This window comes from Phocoena phocoena, chromosome 14 (assembly GCF_963924675.1).
Source record: "Phocoena phocoena chromosome 14, mPhoPho1.1, whole genome shotgun sequence".
NCBI classification, from domain to species: domain Eukaryota; kingdom Metazoa; phylum Chordata; class Mammalia; order Artiodactyla; family Phocoenidae; genus Phocoena; species Phocoena phocoena.
In genome coordinates this window covers 13,815,096-13,841,521 of record NC_089232.1, presented here as the reverse complement: position 1 = coordinate 13,841,521, position 26,426 = coordinate 13,815,096, and the positions used below count along the sequence as shown (strand labels likewise).

The following is a 26,426-nucleotide window of genomic DNA, read 5'->3' as shown; positions in this document are numbered from 1 at the left end:
ATGTGAATTTTATCTTTATATATATATCTCCCTTGCAAATCCCTTAGGCAGGTCTAACATGTTTTGCTCCAGCACTGGAACTGACTGCCACTTCTTCAACTGAGCAGAGCTGGCTAATACTTAGGGGATACATCATACCAAAAACAAAAACCACCTCTAACACCATAATCACACCCAGTGCAGCAAGAAGCTCACACAAGAGAGGCGCAAGAAAGCCGGTCACTGAAGGCGTGGCGTGGGCGAGTCCAGCTTGCATCCCCCTCTCACTTTGCATCATATAAACAATGAGCAGAATGTTATTTGGAACTGTTTCAACTCTTTAAAACTATTTTTAAAATTAGTTATTAACTATTTTAAATGACATTTTCCCCTCCCTTTTCTTTTGCCAAGTACATACAGTTTAAAGTGGTATATTATGTGTAGATATGAAGCAAAAACCACCTTATGGCTTCTCTTCAAAGTACAGTTGACCTTTTAACAACACAGGTTTAAACTGCATGGGTCCGCTTATACAAAGATTTCTTTCAACACAGTACTACACAATCTGCAGTTGGCTCAATCCACAGATGCAGGAGGGCCAACTACGGGATTTGAGCATCCGTGAATTCTGGTATCCGTGGCGGGTCCTGAAATCAATCCCCTGCAGATACTGAGGGGTAACTATATACTATGCTAGGACCTTAGAGAGGAATAAGAACATACTAAATTACCAAAGAATGAAATATTTTTTATCAAAGAAAAAAACGACTGAATTGGTTCAATAATTATATCTCAAGTCGCCCAAAGAGGGCCACTACAGGGGCTGCTGCACACCTAAAACATGAGTGCAATCTCAGTGCGGTGTCCTGGGTCTTGGATGCCCAACCCGTATCTTCCCTTGTTAGAAACAGAAGTGGTTTTGCCTCTGCGGCCCTAAGCCTGCTACTTTAAGGGGAATAGGGCTCAGCAAAAAAGTAATGCCTCTGGTTTGGGTCATTCACAAGCAATTCTCCACATTATGTTCCTACTGACATCTAGTGTGATCTCAATTTTAAAGGTACATCCATTATCAATGGAAAGTTTAAACAACCAAGTTCCTTAAGGCAGGATTAACCCTGCCACCGGACCACTGTGGCAGTCTGAGGAAGCCTCTCAGGGTAACATTTTTAAATTCTTAAAATGAAACTATTAGATTGCAGAGAAGCCCAATTACCTTGAAATATGGTCATAAAATAAACATTTTTTTAATTTTATGAAATAGAAACCAAGATCTAGTAGTAGAACTAATAAATACCCTAATCCAGAAGTAGTGATGGGCATAAATGATATTTCAAGAGATCTTCAAGTACCATAACGTAATATGAAAATACCTATGCTTTCTCTTGGTAATAAAGTTATGGATACTACTACACTAACACTACCGCTTTTGTTGTCACTAATCGTAATTGAAGAAAAGCTTTTGAGGCTAGGGAAAATAAAGATGTTTTCCATCCAAGTTCAGCGCGCCCCTGAATTCTATCCACAGACCCAACTCTAGATTAAGAACCCCTGCTTTTAGAAGAAATACTTGGTACTTCTTTTCTATCTTTGTATCTCACTTTTCTAATTTTTATGTTCTACATAGATTGTTGCAAAGTGACAAAACCAATTAATTTCATGGTGTGGATAATCTAGTTGAAGATTCAGTGAACTGCCACTTTAGCCATCTTGCAAAATAAAATACATCAAAAAATGTTGCTGGTTTGGGCCATATCAGTATCCTGTATAAAAAATTTTCCAAGACTTTATAATATGCTGTTACAAGACCCTGGTATTGTATTAAGATAACTCTTCATAACTAACCCAAACAGACTCATGAATCATGTAAATGTCAATGACATATCTGGGGGCCAAAATGTGTCTCCCTCTGTTAAAGGTATTCCTGTTTATAGAGGTCCAAGGATAAGCTGTCCTGTAAAACAGACATCGGATTCCCCTACGATCAAGCCTGGTCCAACTGTTTACAAACAATGCTTTGAGAAATTAACTCAGTATATATTATAGAACAAGCCCATGTGCACCTACAGCTTCTTTTACTACAAGAAACAGAGTTGGGATCAATTTTTAACACTTCAAAACTTGTGTTCAATACGTTTTTCTGATTATTTTGTTAACACCAGCTAATATTCCCTAATCTGGTTAACTGTGCTACTATAAAGTATCCTTTAGTTGTAACATCTTTATTGTAAATGATTTCATACTGTCTAATCCACGTGCACTACGTTATGTGTTCAGTGGGAAGAGGAAATACCCTCTTATGCAGACCTCCACCAAAGCAGTACCATGGACATCTAAAGCTTCTAATCACTGTCCTTCTGAAAGAACCTACTTGGGTTTGAACTCAACTTCCTGATACCATGCAACTTCCAGCCTTCTCCATACATGTGTATAACCAGCATAGTAAATATTTCCTGTGTGGTTTCTACTTTCCTGACTGAACTCTGACTAAGATTTAAATTTTTCTCGTGGACTTTGAACAAAACAGAATTTTCTTTTAATTTTTCAAAGGTTGTAGTTTCTTGACTGTTTGCATCAGAGGTCTAATTTAACTCCTTTGTGATGCACGTACATACAACTAAAGCAATCGGAAGTGTATTCAAATTTTTTAAAAACCACAGTCATGGTGGCAAAGTAACTTTACGGATCATGCATGATCCTGATTCCTGAGATTTATAGGTTCTCTATTTCATTTTATTCTTTAAATGACTTGGTGTCAAGATACATTTTTATATACTGAATAACTGAATGTAATTATAAAGGAAATTTATTGAGTCCCAGTATTACATTTTTTAAAATATATTTATCTATTTATTTTTGGCTGTACTGGGCCTTCGCTGCTGTGCACAGTCTTTCTCTAGTTGCGGCAAGTGGGGGCTACTCTTTGTTGTGGTATGCGGGCTTCTCGCTGTGGTGGATTCTTTCGTTGGGAGCACGGGCTCTAGGCAGATGGGTTTCAGTAGTTGTGGCTCACGGGCTCTAGAGTGCAGGCTCAGTAGTTGTTGTGCATGGGCTTAGCTGCTCCATGGCATGTGGGATCTTCCCAGACCAGGGCTCGAACCCGGGTCTCCTGCGCTAGCAGGCGGGTTCTTAACTACTGCGCCACCAGGGAAGCCCCAAGTCCCAGTATTACATTTTAATTAGTGTAATTACTTTATTCTGTGAAGTGTCCAATGTAAGTTAAATAATCAACATATAAGCATTTAAAGTAGCTGGTGTTTTGGGGTACCTGGGATCTCTGTATTATTCTTTTAACTGTGTGTCAATCTAAAAGTATCTCACACAAAAAAGTTTATTTTAAAAAATGGCTGGCGATTTTAAAGCAAAAGAAAATAAGCAAACAACAAATACATTCAAGCACTATTAAGATATGAAAGCACATCTGAACTAGTTCTTATATCATATCACCATTGTGAGATAAAGCACCATTTATAAAATTCATTAAAAAGAACACCTGAAATTTTTTTTTCATTTTTGTTTGTTTTTCTAAAAAGACAATCATTCTAGTTCGTTTTCACTTAGTGAGAGAAAGCCCAACTTAGAAGGAAGAAATCGTGTCTAACGTTCTTCGGCCCACCTCAGAATCGTCCATGGCTGTTTTCAGTACGTTGGCGTGGGCAGTGACAGCCTGGACCGCAGCATTCTGAGCCACAATAGCCTGCTGAGTAACGCAAGCAGTCTGGCTCAGAGCATCTTCTAAGCTCTTCGCTAGTGCTGAAGTTAAAAAAAAAAAAAAAAAAAAAAGTTAAAAACTAGATCCCTCCTGCCAAATGACTTTAATCTTTCCCTCTTCACCTGTTGAGTCCTACACTGCATTTCCCCCTCAAAACAAACAAAATACAGATTTAGCGAATCAAAATTTCACTTAAAAGTATGATAAAATATTAATAATTACTGAATCCAGATGGTGAATCTATGTGGGTTCATTACACTATTTTTACTTTTATGTATATCTGAATTTTTTCAAAATAAAACATGTTTTGGGTTTTCTGTGTGAAAGGGAAAATCGCAATAGGAAAGGCAAATATACAAAAAGATTGAAGATCACTTAAATAAGCCAGCATATAGTTTAAGAAACAATCAGAAAAATTGTGTGAAAGCGATTATAACTACAGTGAACAGCAAAAGGATAAACATGAAGATATAAAATAGGACATCAAAATCACAAAATGTGGAGGAGGGGAATAAGAAAATGTAGATCTTTTACAATGTGTTTGAGCTTATATGACTACCAGTCTAAAGCAAGCAGATATAGCAACGGGTTAACACACTTGAAAACAAGGGTAACCACAAATCAAAACACGCTACAGATTCACAAAAACCGAAAAGAAAGGAATTCAAGCATAATACAAATGAAAACCATCAAACCCCAAAAGGAAGAACAAAAAGAAGAAGAAAGGAACAAAGAAGACATTAACTGGATAACAAGACTTTAAATGGCAAGAAATACATGCCTATCAATAATTACCTTAAATGTCAATAGACTAAATGCTCCAATCAAAAGACACAGAGTGGCAGATTAGATAATAAAACAAGAACCTACAATATGCTGCCTACAAAAGACCCACATTAGGGTGAAAGACACACACAGACTGAAAGTGAGGGGATGGAAAAAGATATTTCATGCAAATGGAAGCAATAAAAAAGCTGGGGCAGCAATACTCAGACCAGAAAAAATACATTTTAAAATAAAGGCCATGGAGAAAGACAAAGAAGAAAGACAAAGATGGACACTATATAATGATAAAAGGATCCATACAAGAAGAGGCTATTACACTCATTAACTTATGTGCACTCAATATAGGAGCACCTAAACACATAAAACAAATACTAACAGACATAAAGGGAGAAACTGATGGGAATACATTAATAGTAGGAGACTGACATCAACAGACAGATCTTTCAGACAAAACATCAACAAGGCAAAAGAGATCCCAAATGACACCATAAAACAGTTAGACTTAATTGCTATCTACAGTGACAATACATCCAAAAAACCAGAATACACATTTTTTTCAAGCGTGCATGGAACATTCTCTAGGACAGACCACATACTAGGACACAAAACAAGCCCAAGAAATTGAGGATAAGTAATTAAAGATAGTAATTATTTCAAGCATCTTTTCCGACCATAAAGGCATGAAACTAGAAATCAACCACAGAAAGAAAAACGAGGAAAAACCTATTACATAGGGACTAAACAACATGCTACTAAAAAAACAATAATAGGTCAACAAGGAAATCAAAGAGAAATCAAAAAATACCTCGAGACAAACAACAATGAAAACACAACCATACAAAAATCTATGGGAGGCAACAAAAGCAGTCCTAAGAGGGACATTCATAGCAATAAAGGCCTTCCTCTAAAACAAATAAATAAAACTCAAATAAATAACCTAACCTACCACCTAAAAGAATTAGAAAAAGAAGAACAAAACCTAAATTCAGCAGGAGGAAGGATATAATAAAGATTAGAGATGAAATAAATAACACAGAGATTAAAAAAATAGAAAAAAAAATCAAAGCAGGAGCTGGTTTTTTAAAAGTGTAAACAAAATCGACAAACCTCTATCCAGGCTCACCAAGAAGAGAGGACCCAAATAAACAAAATAAGAAATGAAAGAGGAGAAATAACATCTAATGCCACAGAAATACAAAAGAAATCATTAAGAAGAAAATACTATGAACAGTTATATGCCAACAAAGTGGACAACCTTGAAGAAATGGACAAGTTTCTAGAAACATACAGCCTGCCAAAACTGAATCAAGAAGAAACATAATTTGTACAGACCAATCACTAGAAGTGAAATAGAATCTATACTTTAAAAAAATTCCCTGCAAACAAAAATCCAGGATCAGATGGCTTCAATGGGGAATTCTACAACAATATACAAAGAACTTATACCTAACCTTCTCAAATTCTTCCAAAAGACTGAAGAGGAGGGAACACTCCCAAGGTCAATCTATAAGCCAATATCACCCTGATACCAAAACCAGACAAATACACTACAAAAAAAAAAAGGAAAATTACAGGCCAATATCTTTGATGAATGGAGATGTCAAAATCGTCAACAAAATATTACCAAACTGAATACAACAACATATAAAAAGGATCATATACCATGATCAAGTTGGATTCATTCCAGGGTCACAAGGATGGTTCAACATATGCAAATCTATCACTGTGATACACCACAGCGACAAAAACCACATGATCATCTCGATAGATGCAGAAAAAGCATTTGATAAAATTCAACACCCCTTCATGATAAAAACTCTCACCAATGTGGGAGAACATAATAATAAAAGCCATTTATGGCAAACCCACAGCCAATATAATACTCAACAGTGAAAAGCTGAAAGCCTTCCCACTAAATTGTGGAACAAGACAAGGATGCCCACTCTCACCAGTTCTATTCAACATAGTACTGGATAGTCCTAGCCACAGGAATCAGACAAGAAAAAGAAATAAAAAGGATGCAAATTGGAAGGGAAGAGGTAAAATTGTCATTATATGCAGATGACATGACACTCTATATAGAAAACCCTAAAGATTCCACACAAAAACTAGTAGAACTGATAAATGAATTCAGCAAGGTGACAGGATACAAGATTAATATAAAGAAATCTGTTGCATTTCTTTACACTAACAATGAAACATCAGAGAGAAAGTAAAGAAACAATTCCCACTTAAAGTCACACCAAAAAAATAAAATAAAATACCTACAGATAAACCTAACCAAGGAGGTGAAAGACCGATACACTGATAAAGGAAACTGAAGATGATTCTAAGAAATGGAAAGATATCCCATGTTCTTAGACTGGAAGAATTAATATTGTTAAAATGTCCACAGTACTCAAAGCAATCTACAGATTTAATGCAATCCCTACCAAAATATCCATGACATTATTCACAGAACTACAACAAATAATCCTAAAATTTATATGGAACCAGAAAAGACCCAGAATTGCCAAAACAATCCTGAGGAAAAAGAACAAAGTTGGAAAGATATCCCTCCCAGACTTCAGGCAACACTACAAAGCTCAGTAATCAAAACAGTGTGGTACTGAAAGAAAAAGAGACATATGGATCAATGGAACAGAATAAAGCGCCCCAAAATAAACCCACACAGCTAAGACCAAAAACCAAATCCAAGTAATCAAACGAATGCCCTACATCTGTGCTCATTCTGGCCCTTCTACTCTGTACACAATTCTAACAAACTTGCCTCCTAGGAGTAGGACAGAGCCAGCAAGTTGAAGGAAAACAAGAACCACTCAAGACAAAAAAAAAAACAAACAGAAAAGTGTGATGGAGACAAAAAACAAAAAAAACTGAAAAACTATAAACAGCTGTCCTAAGAATTTAAAACTAACATCTCTTGGTCCAGCAAAAAGCTACATGCACACTACCTCCAGGGACATCAATATATTGTAGCACAGTACAATAAGTTATGTTCCAGGTACCTCGTTTAAGACAGGAAAATACATTTTTAGGTAACTAATATCTGTGTTTTATTTGGCCCTGTGGCAGGCGGGCTCTTAGTTCCCCGACCAGGGATCACACCTGGGCTCTTGGCGCAGAGTCCTAACCACTGGACCGCCAGGAAGTCCCACTAACATCTTTCTTTAAGCCATCAAAAAACCTAATGTAAAATTGAAACTTAAAAAGGAATATGCTTCGGTTAGGTGGAAACTAGCAATGTGTGGAACATTCCATCCCCCAATGATGTCAGATAAGGGGGCGGCCAGACTGAGTCCAGAGGCCAGGTAATAAACCAGAGTAGGAGCCATTCCAACCTGCACAAATAAATGCATGAGTGTAACAGTTAGAAGACGCTTAGGCAAGTGGCCAAAACATAAATAATTTGTGTTCCGCAGAGTATAAAGAATCTTCAGCACTAACCATGATAAAAACAAAAGGACAAAGTACGTGAATCACTTGAACTTATGTGTATTAGAATAGCCCTTGTCACCTGGGTAACAGTTTAGATGGAAAGAACACAAATGATGAAATAAAGATGGTGAACAGAGCAACACCACTAAAGAAACCACAAAGAGCTGACGGATGAGAAACTTGTGTGACAGCTAAAGAAGAGAGCAACCGAGAGAGATGACCCAAGTGCTTAAGAAGCGTCAGGTTTACATACACTCAATCTTAACTTGTTCTTGCTTCTCCTGTTGCGCAAGCCGAGCTGCAACTTCTTCAGGTGGCCGCTCCCTTACAGAAGTTGAGGATGCTTCCTCTTGCAGTAAAACTAAATGAAAGGCAATCAAATTTCAGCACAGAATTTCAAGAGCTAATGGGGACATAAAAACACCATCATTTGTGCTTGCCAGATGCATCAACTTGAGGGCATTTTTGTGATAAAAGATTCTAAAACCACATCATCACTCAATGATTCCAACATGAAGAAATAAAGGGTCAGCTCTCAGCAATCCCACTACTGGGCATATACCCTGAGAAAACCATAATTCAAAAAGCGTCATGTACCAAAATGCTCATTGCAGCTCTATTTACGATAGCCCGGAGATGGAGACAACCTAAGCGCCCATCATCGGATGAATGGATAAAGAAGATGTGGCACATATATACAATGGAATATTACTCAGCCATAAAAGGAAATGTAATTGAGTTATTTGTAGTGAGGTGGATGGACCTAGAGTCTGTCATACGGAGTGAAGTAAGTCAGAAAGAGAAAGACAAATACCGTATGCTAACACATATATATGGAATTTAAGAAAAAAAAAAAACGTCATGAAGAACCTAGGGGTAAGACAGAAATAAAGACACAGACCTACTGGAGAACGGACTTGAGGATATGGGGAGGGGGAAGGGTGAGCTGTGACAGGGCGAGAGAGAGGCATGGACATATATACACTAACAAACGTAAGGTAGATAGCTAGTGGGAAGCAGCCACATGGCACAGGGATATTGGCTCCGTGCTTTGTGACCACCTAGAGGGGTGGGATAGGGAGGGTGGGGGGGAGGGAGACGCAAGAGGGAAGAGATATGGGAACATATGTATAACTGATTCACTTTGTTATAAAGCAGAAACTAACACACCATTGTAAAGCAATTATACCCCAATAAAGATGTTAAAAATAAATAAATAAATAAAGGGTCAGCTCTTAAACCCCTTGTTTTCAAAGATTTATTCAGCCTTTGAAATTCAGGGAATGCCTAGACGTTGCATAGTTCTGATGAGCATATCATTTACATAACCACAAATACAGATAATTTAACTACCTGAAGTTGCAGGCTTGGGTTCTCCTTCACCAGTTTCAGGGTGATCAGTTTCTGTAGATTCCTCATGCTGAACCAAAGGCGCTGGGACGGACAGTGTGTCACCTGCCGCAGAAATAATTTGAGCTGCCTCTGTAGGTGCTATAAACATATGTTACACACGGTATTTACCGTTTGCTGGGTTAACAGAGAAACACATAGGAATCCACTACTACTACCTCCCACTTCACATCTGACTCCTTAAAGACACAAACACATGTGCTGCCACTACTCAAACACACAGTCAGGGGCGCTGTCCACTGCACAAACCCACACACAATGAGCAATGGCTGGGAAAGCACAAGAGAAGACAGTCTGGTCAGCATCCACCTGCATTTTAACCATTATTCTCAGGCAAGCCTTCTAATAACAGTACTAAATGGTACTAAATCTTGACATGAGAAGGGGACGTAAGATTTACATAACATGGAAAAATAACAACAAATGAGAAAAGAGCCTGTAATGAAGAAGGTAGATAAAAGAAAGTAACCAAAAACTATTTTTTAATTGCTCCGAAGAGTGGCAGAGGTGAAAGAGGTGTGGGCAAGAACAGGATGGCAATTTTAAACACAAAGAAGACAAGTTCACAGTTTAGATGGTGAGTGAGTAAAGGACAGGACTCGGTTAAAAAAATTACTTCATAGACATATTTTTAAAGAAAAGAAGGTTGAAAAATCAAGAGCTTATAAATTATAAATAAAAGTATTGATGGAAGAGAAATGAGTAATTCTGAAGGTGGAATAGATGGTGGGGTGGGGAGCAACAAAATGGAGAAAAAAAATTTTAAATAAACTGAAGGTTCCATTTAAGAGTTAAAGTTGGATTATCACAAGGCCCATTAACTGGTCTCCTTGTTCTGTCCGTGGTTCCTTTATCTATTCTCCACAATAGCCAGTAATCTTATTAAAAGTCAGCTATCAAAAAAAAAAAAAAAAAAAGTCAGCTATCAACCCCGGCTCATAATCCTCCCAACAACTTCCCATCTTACTCAGACTAGAAAACAAAACTCTTATGATGGCCTCCAAAGACTGCCACTATAGGCTTTCTGCTCCCTCTCTACTATTGCTATTATTCTCCTCTTACTCTACCCTGGTTTCATTTGCTCCTTGCTAGAATACGCCAAGCCTTTGCACTAGCTAATCCTGCCTGGATGCTCTTCCCCACCAGCCCTTTACATGACTGACTCCCTCATCTCTTTCTAGTCTCTGCCCAAATGACACCTTCCAGAGGAAACTTTTCTTACCCACTCCATTTAAAATTGCAATATTCCCTCCCACACTTATCACTGTATGACATCCTATACATAATTTACTTGTATGTTTATATGCGACTTCCCTCCCCTAATCCCACTAAGGAATCTTCACAGCATTTGTGTGTTTGTTTTTACTGTTTTTTTTTTTTTTTTTTTTTTTTATGCGTTACGCGGGCCTCTCACTGTTGTGGCCTCTCCCGTTGCGGAGGACAGGCTCCGGACGCGCAGGCTCAGCGGCCATGGCTCACGGGCCCAGCCGCTCCGCGGCATGTGGGATCTTCCCAGACCGGGGCACGAACCCGTGTCCCCTGCATCGGCAGGCGGACTCTCAACCACTGCGCCACCAGGGAAGCCCATTTTTACTGTTTTGTTCACTGCTATAACCCCAGTGCCTAAAAGACACCCAGCACTTGGCACACAGTAGATACTCAGTATTTACTGAGTGAAAGTCAGGTGATTTAATCAAGGACAGAAGTGAAAGGAGAAACATAATAAATTCAAATGCATGCAGACCAGGTTAGGACTAGGCACTGCTATAAATTAGTGTGGGATTACAATCATCAAGGAGAAAAAATGTGCAGATCAAAATGTGATCAAGACACTTCATCACTAAGAAAGAAGAGAGAAGAAAGAGCTGGTGAACAGGCAGAAAAAAGAGGTGTGGAAAGAGAACAAATCTTAAAATCTAAAGAGAGGGAAAGCTAGGAGTCAGAGAAAAGGAAAAAGAAACAGAAAAATAAGCGTGCTGAAGGCAAGACAATTCTTGTTACCATTACTTAGTAGCTGTTCACAATAAAGCCCAATTTTATATCCCACTCAACCCTTAAAAGGAGAGCCAAGATGACAGGTGAGAATACTCCCTCCCCAAGGTGAGGGAAGAGTCCTTCATGGGGACGGGCCCCCCTCTTGACCATGGGTACAAATACATTAAAACAATTCATTTACCTATAATTTTAAAAGAATGATTCTAAATATAGGTACCTGTCGTTGAAGCTGAAGTGTCTCCCTTTTGTTTTTGGAGTTGTGAAGCAGGCTGTTTAGATTCTTTCATTGCCTCAGATACACTAGAGGTTTTTAGTGGACCAGACTCAATCTTGGAAATGAAAAACATTTAACATTTCAGATATGACAGTGTTCTTAAAAACAGGCAGCACAAAAAAAAAAAAAAAAAAAAAAAACAGGCAGCACAAAGTATCTTGTATCATTTTAAAAATCAAGTTTTTCAGGCTTTTAACATAATAAAGGTATCAACAATTTACAACAATGTATTTTATTCTTTAGTTTTTTTTTAAGCTTCTTTATTGGAGTATAATTGCTTTACAATGGTGTGTTAGTTTTCGCTGTATGACAAAGTGAATCAGCTATGCATATACATATATCCCCATATCTCCTCCCTCTTGCGTCTCCCTCCCACCCTCCCTATCCCACTCCTCTAGGTGGTCACAAAGCACTGAGCTGATCTCCCTGTGCTATGCGGCTGCTTCCCACTAGCTATCTATTTTACATTTGCTAGTGTATATATGTCCATGCCACTCTCTCACTTCGTCTCAGCTTACCCTTCCCCCTCCCCGGGTTCTCAAGTCCATTCTCTACGTCTGCGTCTTTATTCCTGTCCTGCCCCTAGGTTGATCAGAACCATTTTTTTTTTTAAGATTCCATATATATGTGTTAGCATACGGTATTTGTTTCTCTCTTTCTGACTTACTTCACCATGTATGACAGACTCTAGGTCCATCCACCTCACTACAAATAACTCAATTTCGTTTCTTTTTATGGCTGAGTAATATTCCATTGTATATATGTGCCAAAACAATGTATTTTATTAACCATAGTAAGAGAAGCCATTGTACTAGAAAAACGCAGTCCAAAAATGTCATTCCAAATGACTAGTCTGTATTTTAATAGTAACAAAGACTTCTCTTAGGGCAACTAATAAAGTACACGATATATGACCTTCCCTTTAAACACCATTCCTTTTATATATACAACACTGAGAAGGCTATTTCCATTCGCATTCTAAATCCAGTTATGGTGTCTTCTAAATAAATTCAGTTAAAAATAAATGTTTTTTTAGAAGGCTCTAAGTAAAAATGACAATTCATCTTTTTTCTCTTTAATCTCCAAGATTCCCGTACCTGCACACTAAGATATATGATCTAATTGTGAGTAATGCCTGTTTTTCTCTTTCTCAATAACCACCTGCCTTAAGTTTAAGGCACCACTCATTAACAGGACTGCCAGGTGATGTGCCACAGAAAATTACTGAGTAACAGAAATATTTTCATTCACCACCTATGTTGTCCCCCTTTTTGCCAGAACTTGGCAATGGGACTCAGGTATCCCTAAGATGTCTACTCAAACAAAATAGAAATGGTTCTGGATTTTGTCACTACCAGAAATCAGAAATATATCCATTTTCTTATTATTAAAATTTTGTTATTTTTTAACTCATGAAATGCATGCTCACTATATAACAAGCAAAATAACATACATCAAGATACATCATTGTTTTAGTTTGCCCCTTCATTGCTCCTTCCAGCACTCTCAGGGAGCCACTGCTAATGCCCTGAAATCTATCTTTCCACCCATGAGCTCAGGTATATATGTACAATTTTTCATTTCTTTAAACAAACTAAAATAGTTAATTTTATATTATACAAATTATCATGTAAACTTTTTTTTCATTTAACAACATATTACGGACATTTGCTTCTGGTCAAGAAATTCTTTTTAGTTGAATAATATCCTAATTTAATTGTATATCCTAATGGAGTGGCAAATCCCATAATTTGGTCAATTACTCCCCTACTTATGGACATTCAAGTTGTCTCCTGATTTTTGTTAAGCATTCTTGTCCACAGACAACTGAAAAGCACTAGAGTGTGATGTCTGCAGGATAGCTGCCAGAAGAGGGAGTGCTGGGTCAGAGGGCTCGTATATTTTTAAGATATTACCACTTTCACATAAGGTTCTGGCAACTCACACTTCTCACAACAAATGTGTGTGTATGTGTTTGTGTATAAATATGATCTATTTCCAGACTCCGTTGTACTGTTCCTCTAATTTTTATTCCTATGTCAAAACCTTATTGTTTGATGAAAGTAGGATTATAACAGTCAGTATCTGGAAAAGCAAGTGACCTCTGACCCCCTACCCCAACACTTTTTAAAAATGTCCTTGACTAGTCTTATACATTACTTATTCCTCCACATGAACTTTAAAATCATCTTGTCTGGTTCTTCACCCTCTGGAAAAATCAATTAGAATTCATATTAGATGTCTGTGTGTGTACTTATGTACACATACACACACATCATAAAAACATTATTTCTCTCAAATATATATATATTTAAGAGAGATTTGAGAGAAATGCATATATTTAAGAGAAATGACATTTTTATATTACATCCCATCCAGGAACATAACATTTGTCACCATTTAGACAGGTCTTATTCTATGTCCATCAAAAAGATTTTAGGTTTATCTTCTCTCAGTATTTACTGTCTACGCATAAATAACCATGTTGACACTAAAAGGGTTACCATGAAATAAAATGCATAGTTTCTGAAAGAAACAAGTTTGTAAGAAAGCACAACAGTACAGAGTGCTGAATAAACGGTACAAATTAAAAAATAAAAACATTAATTGCTATTGGAATTCAGCTGTGTAGTGAAGGATGCAGGCCTTGAAGAGAACACTGAAAGACAAAAGAAAGGAAGTCACTCTGAGTAGAAGACAAACATGAGAAGAGTTGTACATATGGAAAGGATCACTCTTTAGTTCTCTAGTTTACCAAGGACCTTGGAAGAATGCCTGGTACATAATAAGCACTTGATTGACATTTGAGTAAATGAATGAATGAAAAGCACAAGGCACATTTGTAAGGTAAACAAGCATGAAACTAAGTATTTATGAGCAGGACCATACAGAGATAAGACTGGAAATGTAAATGAGAGCCAGAATGCCAAGGGTACTAAAATGTCAACCTAAGAACCAGCAAAAGTCATAACTACAGAAATAAAGGAACCAACAGCCAGCTCCTAGGTTAACATTTAACCACTCCTGGCTTCACTTTCCTTATTCAGAACATGAGACAATCTCTCTTCTGTCTTTAAAACAATAGGAATCAAAGTTCTTGATTAAGTGATATGATGAAAATATCATGAAAACATCACAGCACTTATTCTAGAAGATTCTCTGATACTGATATAAGGATGGCCTAGATCATGTTAGGAAGAGAGACTGGGAGGAAGTGGGAAAGGCTGTGTGTCAGGGGAGAGGAACAGGGCTAATTTAAATACAACGTGATAAAGGTCAGAAATGAGATAAATATGGTGGAAAGAAAAAGAACAAACATTAGAGATCTAACAAGATAGGATAGCTAGGACTTCCCTGGTGGCGCAGTGGTTGAGAACCCGCCTGCCAATGCAGGGGACACAGGTTTGAGCCCTGGTCCAGGAAGATCCCACATGCCACGGAGCAACTAAGCCCGTGTTCCACAACTACTGAGCCTGCGCTCTACAGCCCGCGAGCCACAACTACTAAAGCCCACGCACCTACAGCCCGTGCTCCACAACAAGAGAAGCCACTGCAATGAGAAGCCCGCACCACAACGAAGAGTAGCCCCCACTTGCCGCAAGCAGAGAAAGCCCACGCGCAGCTACGAAGACCCAATGCAGCCAAAAATAAATTAAATAAATGAATGAATTAAAAAAAAAGAAATGAGTAACATTAAAAAAAAAAAAGATAGGATAGCTACAAAATATGGGCAGCTGTGAAGATGAACCCAAGAATTCAAACTGAGCTACTTGACAGCGTGGTACAATCTTTAATACATAAGAAGCAAATCAGGAAGAGCGCAAGTTTTGAGGTGGTGGAGTACAGACATGCAAAGTTCACAAGTGGCAATGTTCAGCAGGGTAGGGAAAGTGGGGCAAGAGGAGGCCAAGGCTATTGAGAAGACACCTGAGGTCACGTCAAGGGAGAAAAGAACACTACTCTGAACTGTTCAGCCTGACTGTGTGCTCCTGAAATTGCTTCCAGCTCTTTCTCCCAGGTCATGGAGCGTAAAATAGGCCCAGGACTTTAGAATGAAGCTATAGGATTCTGCTCCTTGACTACTGAAGCTGCAACACTACCTCCCTCAGCCCACGTGGACATTTTAAAGTTCAGATGGAAGAATAAATGCTGTAGAAGACCAAGAACATGTTGAGTCCTTTGGGGTGGAGGTGAGAGAAGTCAGAGGACACCTGCTTTTCCACATAGTAACTCTGTCATAGGATTGGTCTCGAGACCATGTTAGATGCTGGAGAACAGACGTCTACCCAGTTTCTAATAAAGAACTGGTCAGCCATGTCCAGCCTCACAGCATAAAGAAATATCCAATACCAAATCAGCAAAAATTCATGCTCTCTTTTATACATTTTTTTCAAGCACCCGTTTGAAAGAAGAAATATGTTAACATGTTTAAAAAAAATCTGTAAGCCTAATGGGGGAAAAAGGGTGAAACTGAAGAATATGCACAAAGTTCCAGGAATACTAGAAGGTATTCCCGTCACAGAATCAGCGTGTAGCTGAAAATTCTGTAGCTGTTTTGAGGTCTAAAAGGAGCCATTACTAACTATGACATGTGGGTCCTGTGTCATGGCCATTCTACGTTTATGTTTTTAGTCTTCTAAGTCAGAGTTTGAGAGCTGCAACGCTGTAGGCTGACACAGAACCCCCTCCATCCACAGGGCAGCTGGGGTTACTTCTGCCCGAGCTGCCCCTTCCATTTAGCCTTGTGTGCCACGTAATCATTTTCTATACGATGTGGACTAAAGGAGAATACTTATGGGACTCCAAAGGGATAAAAATCCAGCTCTACGTAATATTACTTCAATTTTTAAAAAAATGAAAACATATACCCGGCAAAATATTTTCAAGATGAAAACAACCTGCTTTTCAAAGCATTCTCTAGGATAAACTGACATTGTGCTTAAAACTCTTACCGGCTTCTTTGGCAATGGAACGGTATACGGTGGGGAACCAAGAACCATCTCAAAGAGTTTGTCTGAGTAAGGTATGGTTTTCTCTACATTTTTCCGGAAATGGGAATCCCATTTGGCATACAGGATAGTGCCACCGATACCGCCACCAACAAACAAGATGCCAGCTCCAGCAATTTTGGTAGGAGACCACCTAAGTGAAAGAAACAGGAAACACATTTTTATTTTTTGGCTCTCCTAAACCTACCTCCCTAGATTAATGTAATAGTCTCAAAGACCTCGAGCCTCTATTTCTCTACCACTGATTCAGATCACAGCAGCCCAGTTTATCACCACAGCTGCACATCACCTTTCCCTGATTTGTTTTTTAATATGTTCACAACAAAAAATAATATTTCTTTATGGATAAGTTTTTAACACAGTAATATCTAGGATAGGAAGAATGAAGCAATCTTCCCTTTAACACTTAAAACTTAGCATGTTCAGGGACTTCCCTGGCGGTCCAGTGGTTAAGAATCCGCCTTCCAATGCAGGGGGTGCAGGTTTGATCCCTGGTCAGGGAGCTAAGATCCCACATGCCTTCTAGACTTTAAAAATGGTCCACATCAAAAAAAAAAAAAAACCTTGGCATGTTCACAATCATGAGGCTTCCTTTGAACCCAAAAAACAAGTATCACTAATTTTCAACAGTCCTCTCCCTGAAACATTCCCGTAAATACAATAAAACAAATGTCAAGTAGAACAAATACTTTTAAAGTTCCAACGTGCTGAGTTCTGGATGTATATCTATTTGCTATAAAGGGGTGGGGGGTCTACCTTGGATGCCATCCAGTCACCAAAGAACTGAAAGGAGCACCATGACAAATTTTCGCCTACAAATAAATAATGCTCCAAAGATATTATGGCAAAGCTCCAGTGTTTGTACCCCTTAAAAAAAAAAGATTTTATGCAGATATTCTCATATCCAAAGAACGAACACACACACACGCCCCTCAGCATACAGTTAAAAGCCTATTTATTTACAGGGAGACATGCTACATACCGAGAACTGCCTGGAGTGGAGTACCTACGGCATGGTCGCAATGGACGGAGTACAAACTTCCCACAAAGACAACTCTAGAGAAGAAAGAGAAAACACCACAACCAATAGAGTTATAAGAATCTGGGAGGACTTCAGGGTTGGGAACTCAGTAGTAGTACTTTTATTACAAATACAAACGTCTTCATTAAACAAAAATTTATTTTACTTTCAGAAACCAACTTACCTTACCATGAAACATATTTACAAACCCTTAAAAACCGTGATGCTTCCTACGCCCCAAAGGCTCATATAAAACGACTTCTAAGATTTCAAGAAACAGGGGCTATGAGACCACGATCAATTAGCATTTTTTATATTGAGGTACAGCTGATGTACGGTGTAAGTTTCAGGTGCACAACACAGTGATTCACAGTTTTTAAAGGTTATATTCTATTTATAGTTATTATAAAATACTGGCTATACTTCCTGTGTTGTACAATATAGCCTTGTAGCTTATTTATTTTACAAATGGCAGTTTGTATCTCTTAATCCCCTACCCCTGTCTTGCCTCTCCCCACTGATAAGCACTGATTTGTTCTCTATATCTGTGAGTCTGTTTCTGTTATATTCACTAGTTTGTTGTATTTTTTGGATTCCACGTACAAGTGATATCATACAGTACTTGTCTTTGTCCAATTTATTTCACTTAGCATAATGCCCTCCGAGTCCATCCATGCTGCTCAAATGGCAAAATTTCATTCCTGTTTATGGCTGAGTAGTATTCCATTTTATACACACATACACACACACCCCTTCTTCATCTATTGATGGACACTTAGGTTGCTTCCATCTCTTGGCTATTGTAAATACTGCTGCTATAACACTGGGGTGCCAATTAGCACTTTTAATGTTATATATGCTGAGTATTTCTTAGAGACGATTTGCCATGTTTTCTTTTTTATAAATTTATTTATTCATCTAAATCTAAAAGTTCATTTTGGTTTCTCCTAATATATAATTAGACTAAAAGTCAATAGTTTTAAGAAAAAAAACTAAGTTTACTAATGTCATAAATGTTCGTGTAAATACTTATCTCCATATAAGTTGTCTACCTTTACACAAAAGCAAATGATCAAGACAATGCTGTGTGATTTGTTTTGATCAAAGTAAAGCACATAACATCAAACGTTTCTTAACAAAATGTAGATCCCTTAAATAAAACAAATAAATGGGCATCTAAATACTATTTGGGGAGGGTTTTGATAAACTTAAGGCCATGCATAGCTATCAATTAGAAATTTCAAACTTATTGTATCCAGAAATAAAATCTTTCTTTATACCAAGTAGGAAATCAAACAGCAGCAAGGGAAAAAAAAAATGCTTTCTCTAGGTTCCTTGGTGAAACTGCATCTAAGGAGTAACAGAAAAACACAAACTTCCTTTTAAAAGTATCTTAAATTTTAAGAAAATATATCACATGATCAGAGAGCACATGAAATTACTCTAGAATTATGGTTGCATTTACATTCTATTTGCCAAAGCCCACATAGAGGTCAACATCAAATTAACATATTAATACATTTGGGAGAGGAAAAACTGTATGTTTTACAATGTGTAAAGCAGCTATAATTGGTATTTTTAAAGTATTTCAATTATTACCTTTAGTGTAGAATTCTCAACTGAAATTACAAGAAAAGGGTGTTTTCCTACTGTTCTATAAACCAGGTAGCATGAAATTTCAAACAGAATTGCATCTACTTTCATATATTAACAACTCCATTTTGTTCACTTAGGGATGAAATATTAGGAAACCATTAAAGTTGTGTTTTGTTTAAGAAAGCATTTTTTTTTTACCTCAATGGGTAGAAAAAAAGGTATTTGAGTCAAAAATTAAGGCACTGTTAACGGCGGACAATTCGCTAATTGGAACGTCAAGCAGCAAACATAATAATGGATCCTTGATTCTGTGGAATACAGAGCCAAATTCAACACTAGAGTCTGAGAGCACCCTAATTCACAGCAATATATACTTTTTAACCTGCTCCTTTATCCATCTTCTACTCTTAGCCTGCCCCTCTTCCCTCCCTTTGACAGATATATTTGATGTGATTGTAAGTTTACAGTTCCTAGCATTAAGTAAATTTAAAATCTGAAAATCAAAATTCAAAATGTTCAGTTACATACAGAGTGAAGTCTCCCTCATGCTTCTGTCTTCAGCCACTTAGATTCCCTCTCCATAGGCAACCAATGCTACCTGTTTCTTATATACTCAGACATTTTGTGACGGAGAATTCCGGGCACGCCCCCTTTACACAAATGATACCATAACATACACCCAGTCCTGTACTAAAGTTCACTCAACAATATAACTTGAGCTCATTCTATATCAGCACATGAAAATCTTCCTATTGGATGTGAGTGATTCAGTACTCCACTGTATGGTTGGTTGTACGGCTGTTAGCATAACTGATGCCATCTTAGGCCCATACAGTTCCTCCTGTCCTTCCACAGACCCTGCCCAGGATGGTACTGTGTGGTAAATCGCTTCTCTGTCATCAAAGGCTTTGTAGTTAATAGATATTGTTTAATCATCATTAGGACCAGGGGGCCTCTATGCTCTGTTAGTCCCCAAACATTGAAGACCTTTGCTGACGTATTCCCCTACCCATGAGACCAGTTCCCCACTCAATCATCTTGACTTAGGAATGCACGTCCTGTTCCCAAGCACGTACCCCTGTACTCTAGGTTAACTATAAAATCGTCCCAATAGCCCCTCAGACGTGCGGAGTGCAGTTGTGAACGCTTCTGGATCATTGCCTGCCGGATCCCACCCTGTAAGTTACCCTATAATAAACTGATCTGTTGATTATGTGGAGCTGCCTGCCTTGTGTTTTGGTCCCAAGACGCTCTCAGTTTGGTGGGTACATTTCGTTCTCTCTGGCCTCCAACCGTTGTCACTTAATATATTTAACCAGCCTCTTTTTGATGGTGACTGAGGTTTTGTTTAAATTTTTATTATAATAAACAATGAGAAACGTACATCATTTGGGGTCAATTCCTAAAAGTATTCCTAAAAGTAAAATCTGAAATGTTGGTAAATATTGCTGTATTAGGGGCGTCCCTAGTGGCACAGTGGTTAAGAGTCCGCCTGCCAGTGCAGGGGATGGGGGTTCCCACAGCCTCTCCAACAGCCTTGCAGTGCAGTTTTAATCACAGTTTCCTTTGTTATGACTGTGCATCTTTTAATATATTTATTATCTACTTCTTTTTCTATGAACTATCAGAGTGTATCCTTTGACCACTTTTAAATAAGACTGCTCATCTTCATGTTCTAAGTGTTCTTTACATATGAAGAAAAATTAGCCATGTCCCTGCTACTTGCAAATGGTTTTATCCAGTTTGTGATACTTTTATAGCCAAAAGTGTCCATCTTTTATGATTTCCGGGTTTTCTCCTATTTGTAGAAAGCCACCCTCCGATGATAAAATAAGTCTTCCATGGTTTTACTCTCATGGTTTCATTTTTCTTATATTTAAATCTTTGAATCCAGTGTAAAGCATACGGCATGGATTCAACTTTATTTTTTCTTAAATGTCTATTCAGTTGTCCCTAAATCATAGACTGAATAATCCATTTTTCCCCCAACAATTTGAAATGTCACCTTAAAATATACTCAATTCCTTGATGCATTTAGATTTCCTAATTTGTTCCACTGTTCCACCTATTCACACACTTCTATTCATAGACTAACCCCACAGTGTTTTAACTACTGCATCTTAGAATTAGGCTTTAACCTGGTAGAGCTAGTCCTCTCTTCTAGTACTATTCTTTTTCAGAATTCTTCTGGATATTCTTGCTTCTGTTTTTGTTTTTGAAAGCTGAGCTTTGAATTAAACAATTGTAAAATGCACCAACTGTAATATGCACCCTGATTTAAGAAGGGATAAAACGTGAAAAAATTTATCTTTTATGACCAAAAAACAGTAGCAATAAAAGGTTTCACACTTGGGACTTCCCTGGTGGCGCAGTGGTTAAGAATCCGCCTGCCAATGCAAGGGACATGGGTCTGATCCCTGGTCCAGAAAGATCCCACATGCCGCGGAGCAACTAAGCCCGTGTGTCACAACTACTGAGCCTGTGCTCTACAGCCCGCGAGCCACAACTACTGAGCCCACGCACTGCAACTACTGAAGCCCGCACACCTAGAGCCCATGCGCCGCAACAAGAGAAGGCACCACAATGGGAAGCCTGCGCACCACAACAAAGAGTAGCCTCCACTCGCCGCAACTAGAGAAAGCCCACGCACAGCAATGAAGACCCGACGTAGCCGAAAAATTAATTTAAAAAAAGTTTCATACTTCTGTACAAAAAAAAGAAAATTGACTGTATCCTGACGCAAATAAACAGGTTTTTTATCTGAAATAGTGGCTCCTGGTTTAAAAAATTTAAGTATCCGTCATAGTCTATGTTGCATTTCATATTCCAAACAGAGCTTTAAGAGTCAAAATACTTAAGTTTTTTATGGTTTTATCACCCAAGTATGAATACCTAGATACAAAATTTAGTCTTGCCTATTAAAAAAATATGGATATCTTCTGAGTCTATTAATCCATACGTCTTTTACTCTATAGGTGTTCCCTCCAGTAATTATTCTGTTGAAGAAATCTGCTTGTTCAACCTGCAGAATTTTTCACAGACTGGATTTTGTTCAAGGTGAAATTTAACACGTTCCTGTCCTCTGTATTTCCTGCAAGCTGGAGCTGGAACCAGACACTTGATCAGACTCAGGTTTACACTCTTTGGCAAGACTTTAGGGGGTGGTGTTTTCTTTCATTGGGAGGTACACAACATCTGCTTGCCTCTCTTTTTGTGCTGTTATCAACTGTGCTAATGTACAATGTCTAGATCCATTAATTTATTGGAAGTTGCAAAAAGTGGCCTCTAATTCTATTTTTCATTTATAATTTGACGTATTTTATAAAGAGATGCTTCCCCTCATCTACAATTTGATTACTCAATAGTACAGTTCACAGAGGAAAGGAGGATAAATGGTTGATTCTTTTTATCCTTTTATCCAGTTATCCTCTGATGATGAACAATTGTGCGGTTTTTTGGTTTTCATTTATTAATTGTGACAGACTGTATTTTCCAAAACTGCCATACTTCACAGCTCACATGCTTTTCTAGAACCTTGCCACTTCCCCAGAACCTTGCAAGCTCATGAGACCCCAAGAACCTCCTAAGAAATGAAAGATATTTATTTATATGTTATTTCCTTATAAGTATATACAATACAATTTTTATCTGTATAATAATAAATATTATTTACCATAAAAGAATAAATAAAGACTAGGTTTGGGGTGATCTGTTTTACAGCTATAACCAAACAGATGCTTGTACCTGGAAGCAGGGTGCTACTATAAAACATAAAGCACGTGTTAATGACTTTGGGACTGGGGGATGGGGAGTGAAAGTTGGAAGGGCCTTGAGGAGACTGTTAGCAGAAGCCTAATGGCCTTCACAGAAGCTGTCTTGGTGAGGGCTTAAGAAAAGTGAGAAAAATATTTTTGCAACCTGGAGGAAAAAGGGATCTTTGTATGTAGTGGCAGAAGTTTATCAAAATTGTCACCCGTGGTAAGACGTGGAAAATAGAAAATTAGGTATAGCTATACCTAATGAACTGATGGATTTAGCTAAAGACAGTACTAAGCAGAACGTTCACAAGTGCCAACTGCTTCCTTTTAGCAGAGTGTGATAAGGATAGCGCCGAGCTTCTGAAACGCAAACCAACCAAAAAAACCTGTTTAGCTTTCAAGCAAAACTTGAAGGAAATATAAAGGAGCCAGTACTTGGTGGGTTAAAAAATAAGACTGTTTCTCATTCTCAGCCTCTCCAGTTAGCAACGATCCTTTAAGACCTCAGAAAGATCTCAGGAGGTGCTCCTCACAGAACTTTTTATACTGAGAAAAGGCCCACTAAGGACCTTAAGAGTATGCATCCCACATTCTTTTTATTAAACAACAGGGCAACTGAGAATCTTAGGGGTTTGAGACCACAGCAGCCTCACAGGGAGCCCAAAATTGGAGAAGAGCTTCTTCTGATCAGATTTGTGGGTGTGGCTCTTGTCTAATGGAGAACACCCCAGTAAGACCCACAAGAAACCCACAGAGTCATTAAGATGAAAAACGGGCCGGCCTGGATTTAAAGGTGAAGAGTATAAAACAAATAGAGGTTTTGGGCCTCTAGAACTTCTACAGACAGAAAGCAGTCTGAGAAAACGATTCAGCTGCCAACAGGCAACACATCTGGAAAAGGAAGGATGGGGCTTCCCTGGTGGCGCAGTGGTTAAGAATCCACCTGTCAATGCAGGAGACATGGGCTCGAGCCCTGGTCTGGGAAGATCCCACATGCCGTGGAGCAACTAAGCCCGTGCACCACAACTACTGAGCCTGCGCTCTAGAGCCCGCGAGCCACAACTACTGAGCCCACGTGCTGCAACGACTGAGCCCGCGCGCCTAGAGCCCGTGCTCCGCAACAAGAGAAGCCACCACAATGAGAAGCCCGCGCACAGCAACCAAGATCCAGCGCAGCCAAAAATAAATTAATTAATTAATAAAAAGAAAAGGAAGGATGATTCAAAGGGCGAAACCTGAAGCCCAGAGGGTAGTATGGAGAGGGACTTCCCTGGCGGAGCAGTGGTTAATACTAAGCGCTTCCACGGCAGGGGGCTCAGGTTTGGGGAACTAAGATCCTGCATGCGGCGCAGTGCAGCCAAAAAAAAAAGAGCTATGGAGAAACATTCCCAAGCAAGAGGACTAAGTCCTAATTAAGCAAGCAGCAACATGTGTCAGTTGGATTTGACATTTGTTATGAACAGTGACTGCTGTGTGCCTCTTTGGATGGGAGTGTCACACTATACTGTGTGTAGGGTATATGGGGAACAGATAACTTGTCTCTTTAGTTCACAGGTCTTTAGACTGAAAGGAAAAGCACTTAAGGAACTGTACCCAGCAGACCACATTCAAGATGTCTTACCTGCAAAGGGATCTGATTTGATGGCAAGATCCTGGTCCGTTAGTCTAAGCCTGATGCTGTGATGGGATGAGGTTTTGGAGGGTTATGAGGAAGGTTGTGAATGTATTTACATGTGGGAGGAACGCAAGTTGTCATGGCTACAAGGCAGACTGTGTTGTCCAAAACTGACTACAACAATATTTCCTGTAACACATGCTCTTCCAGAAACTTGCTACTCCTCCGGCAAACTGAGTCCTTCCCTGGAACAAGGGCACGCCTTAGCTACTAATTTACTAATAGAGGGCAGTGAAAGTGAGGCTCTGTGACTTCTGAGACCAAGACATAAAGGGGATACAGTTTCTGCCTGGCTCTGCCTCTCATCACACTTGCTCTTGGAACACAGCCGCCAAACTGGGAGGAAACCCAGACACACATGTAGGTGTTCCAGCCAACAGACCCAGCTGAGGCCTCAGCTGCAGCCAGTATCAGCTGCCAGACACGGGAGTGAGGAAGCCTTTGAGATGACTCTAGCCCCAGCGACGGCCTGACGACAACCTCCCGAGGGACACAAAATGCCCAGCTGAGGCCAGGAAACCCCCAGAACTGAGGGAGGCAGTCAATAAATCTTTTACCCCAAGCTCAAGGTGCCTTAGCAAACCAAAACAGGATCTTTATCAACTCATGGATTTAAACACTTCTGATGAACTTAAACCAGTTGCGATTGTTATCCTTTTGAAAACTCAAGTTGTCCCATTTTTGGCTAATGGCTGCTACTTCAAGTCTATTATATATTATTTTATATTACTTTAATTATATATATATATTTAAGTCTAGCTCTGTATTTATTAGGCCATCTGCAACTGCCTGGTGTTAAGTGTTTTGTTTTTTTTTTCTCTGTGTGGTAAAATTCGCTTATAAAATTCACCATTTTAAAGTGTACGTTTCAGTGGCATTTCGTACATCCACAATGCTGTACAACCATCACCGCTATCTAGCTCCGGAACAGTTTCATCACTCCAAAAGTAAACTCCTGTACCAACTAAGCAGTCTCCCCATTTTCCCTTCTCCCCAGCTCCTGTCAGCCACTATCTACATTCTGGCTCTACATTGGCAGGTGGATTCTTAACCACTGCACCACCAGGGAAGCCCCACAACATTTTTTAATTTTGTGAAATCCAATTTATCTTGTGTCTTTTGGTGTCACGTGTAAGAAACCACTGCCAAATCCAAAGTCTACCTTCAGAACCCTCTTTCTTAAGCACCAAACTAAACTCTCTTTATTTATATAAACTAAACGTCCTAACTTTAACACACAAAATACTGGACACTTCTTAGTTCTGGAATACCTTTTTACTAATAATAACCAACAATGTAGAAAAGACAATACTGTTTCAAAACAATTTGCCTTGACATATAGCCTTGTAATAAATGTTATAAGGTTAGCATTGCTGCTTCCAACCTATAGAAACATGATTTTAACAAAGAAAACCCAAAAAAGCAAGTTAAAACACACAATTCCCATGTAATGTTCTTGCAAAGACCACTTATTCCTTAGCTCTTCCAAATTAAAGTGAACATATAAAATGAAACCACAATCCTGGAAACAGAGACTATAATACAAGTCCCCTCATGTGAACCCTATCTGGAGGTTGCAGGTTTCCCTTCTAGATGTGGCCATTTGCTGTAACTGACATTTCGGTTTTGAGATTTGTAATAAGGATTCCTCCCACACAAACAAAAGGTATCCCGAAGTTAATGGCAAGTTCTACATTTAAATTACAGATTAATATCCAACAACTCTTTCTATAGTTGACTAAAAATATTTTATAGGAATCATGCATTAAGGTTAAA

The 26,426-nt window shown here is 38.6% G+C and overlaps 1 protein-coding gene across 21 annotated transcripts in view; it reads right to left on the bottom strand.

Moving 5' to 3' along the window:
* The window catches only part of IMMT (inner membrane mitochondrial protein), a 48,438-nt gene that overhangs the window by 16,204 nt on the left and 5,808 nt on the right, over window positions 1-26,426 (bottom strand). For 2 of the 21 annotated variants that reach the window (XM_065891004.1, XM_065891011.1), the window contains exons 1-6: window positions 17,583-17,647; window positions 16,544-16,733; window positions 11,535-11,646; window positions 9,266-9,403; window positions 8,166-8,261; window positions 3,593-3,729 (exon numbers count right to left, since the gene is read on the bottom strand). In XM_065891004.1, the coding sequence (XP_065747076.1) occupies window positions 3,593-3,729; window positions 8,166-8,261; window positions 9,266-9,403; window positions 11,535-11,646; window positions 16,544-16,591 (531 nt within the window). In that variant the 5' untranslated portion in view covers window positions 16,592-16,733; window positions 17,583-17,647. Of the gene's footprint in view, window positions 1-3,592; window positions 3,730-8,165; window positions 8,262-9,265; window positions 9,404-10,937; window positions 10,946-11,534; window positions 11,647-16,543; window positions 16,734-17,582; window positions 17,657-26,426 lie in introns of those variants that run through there. The other 19 variants (XM_065891005.1, XM_065891002.1, XM_065891010.1 and 16 more) reach the window with 19 other exon arrangements.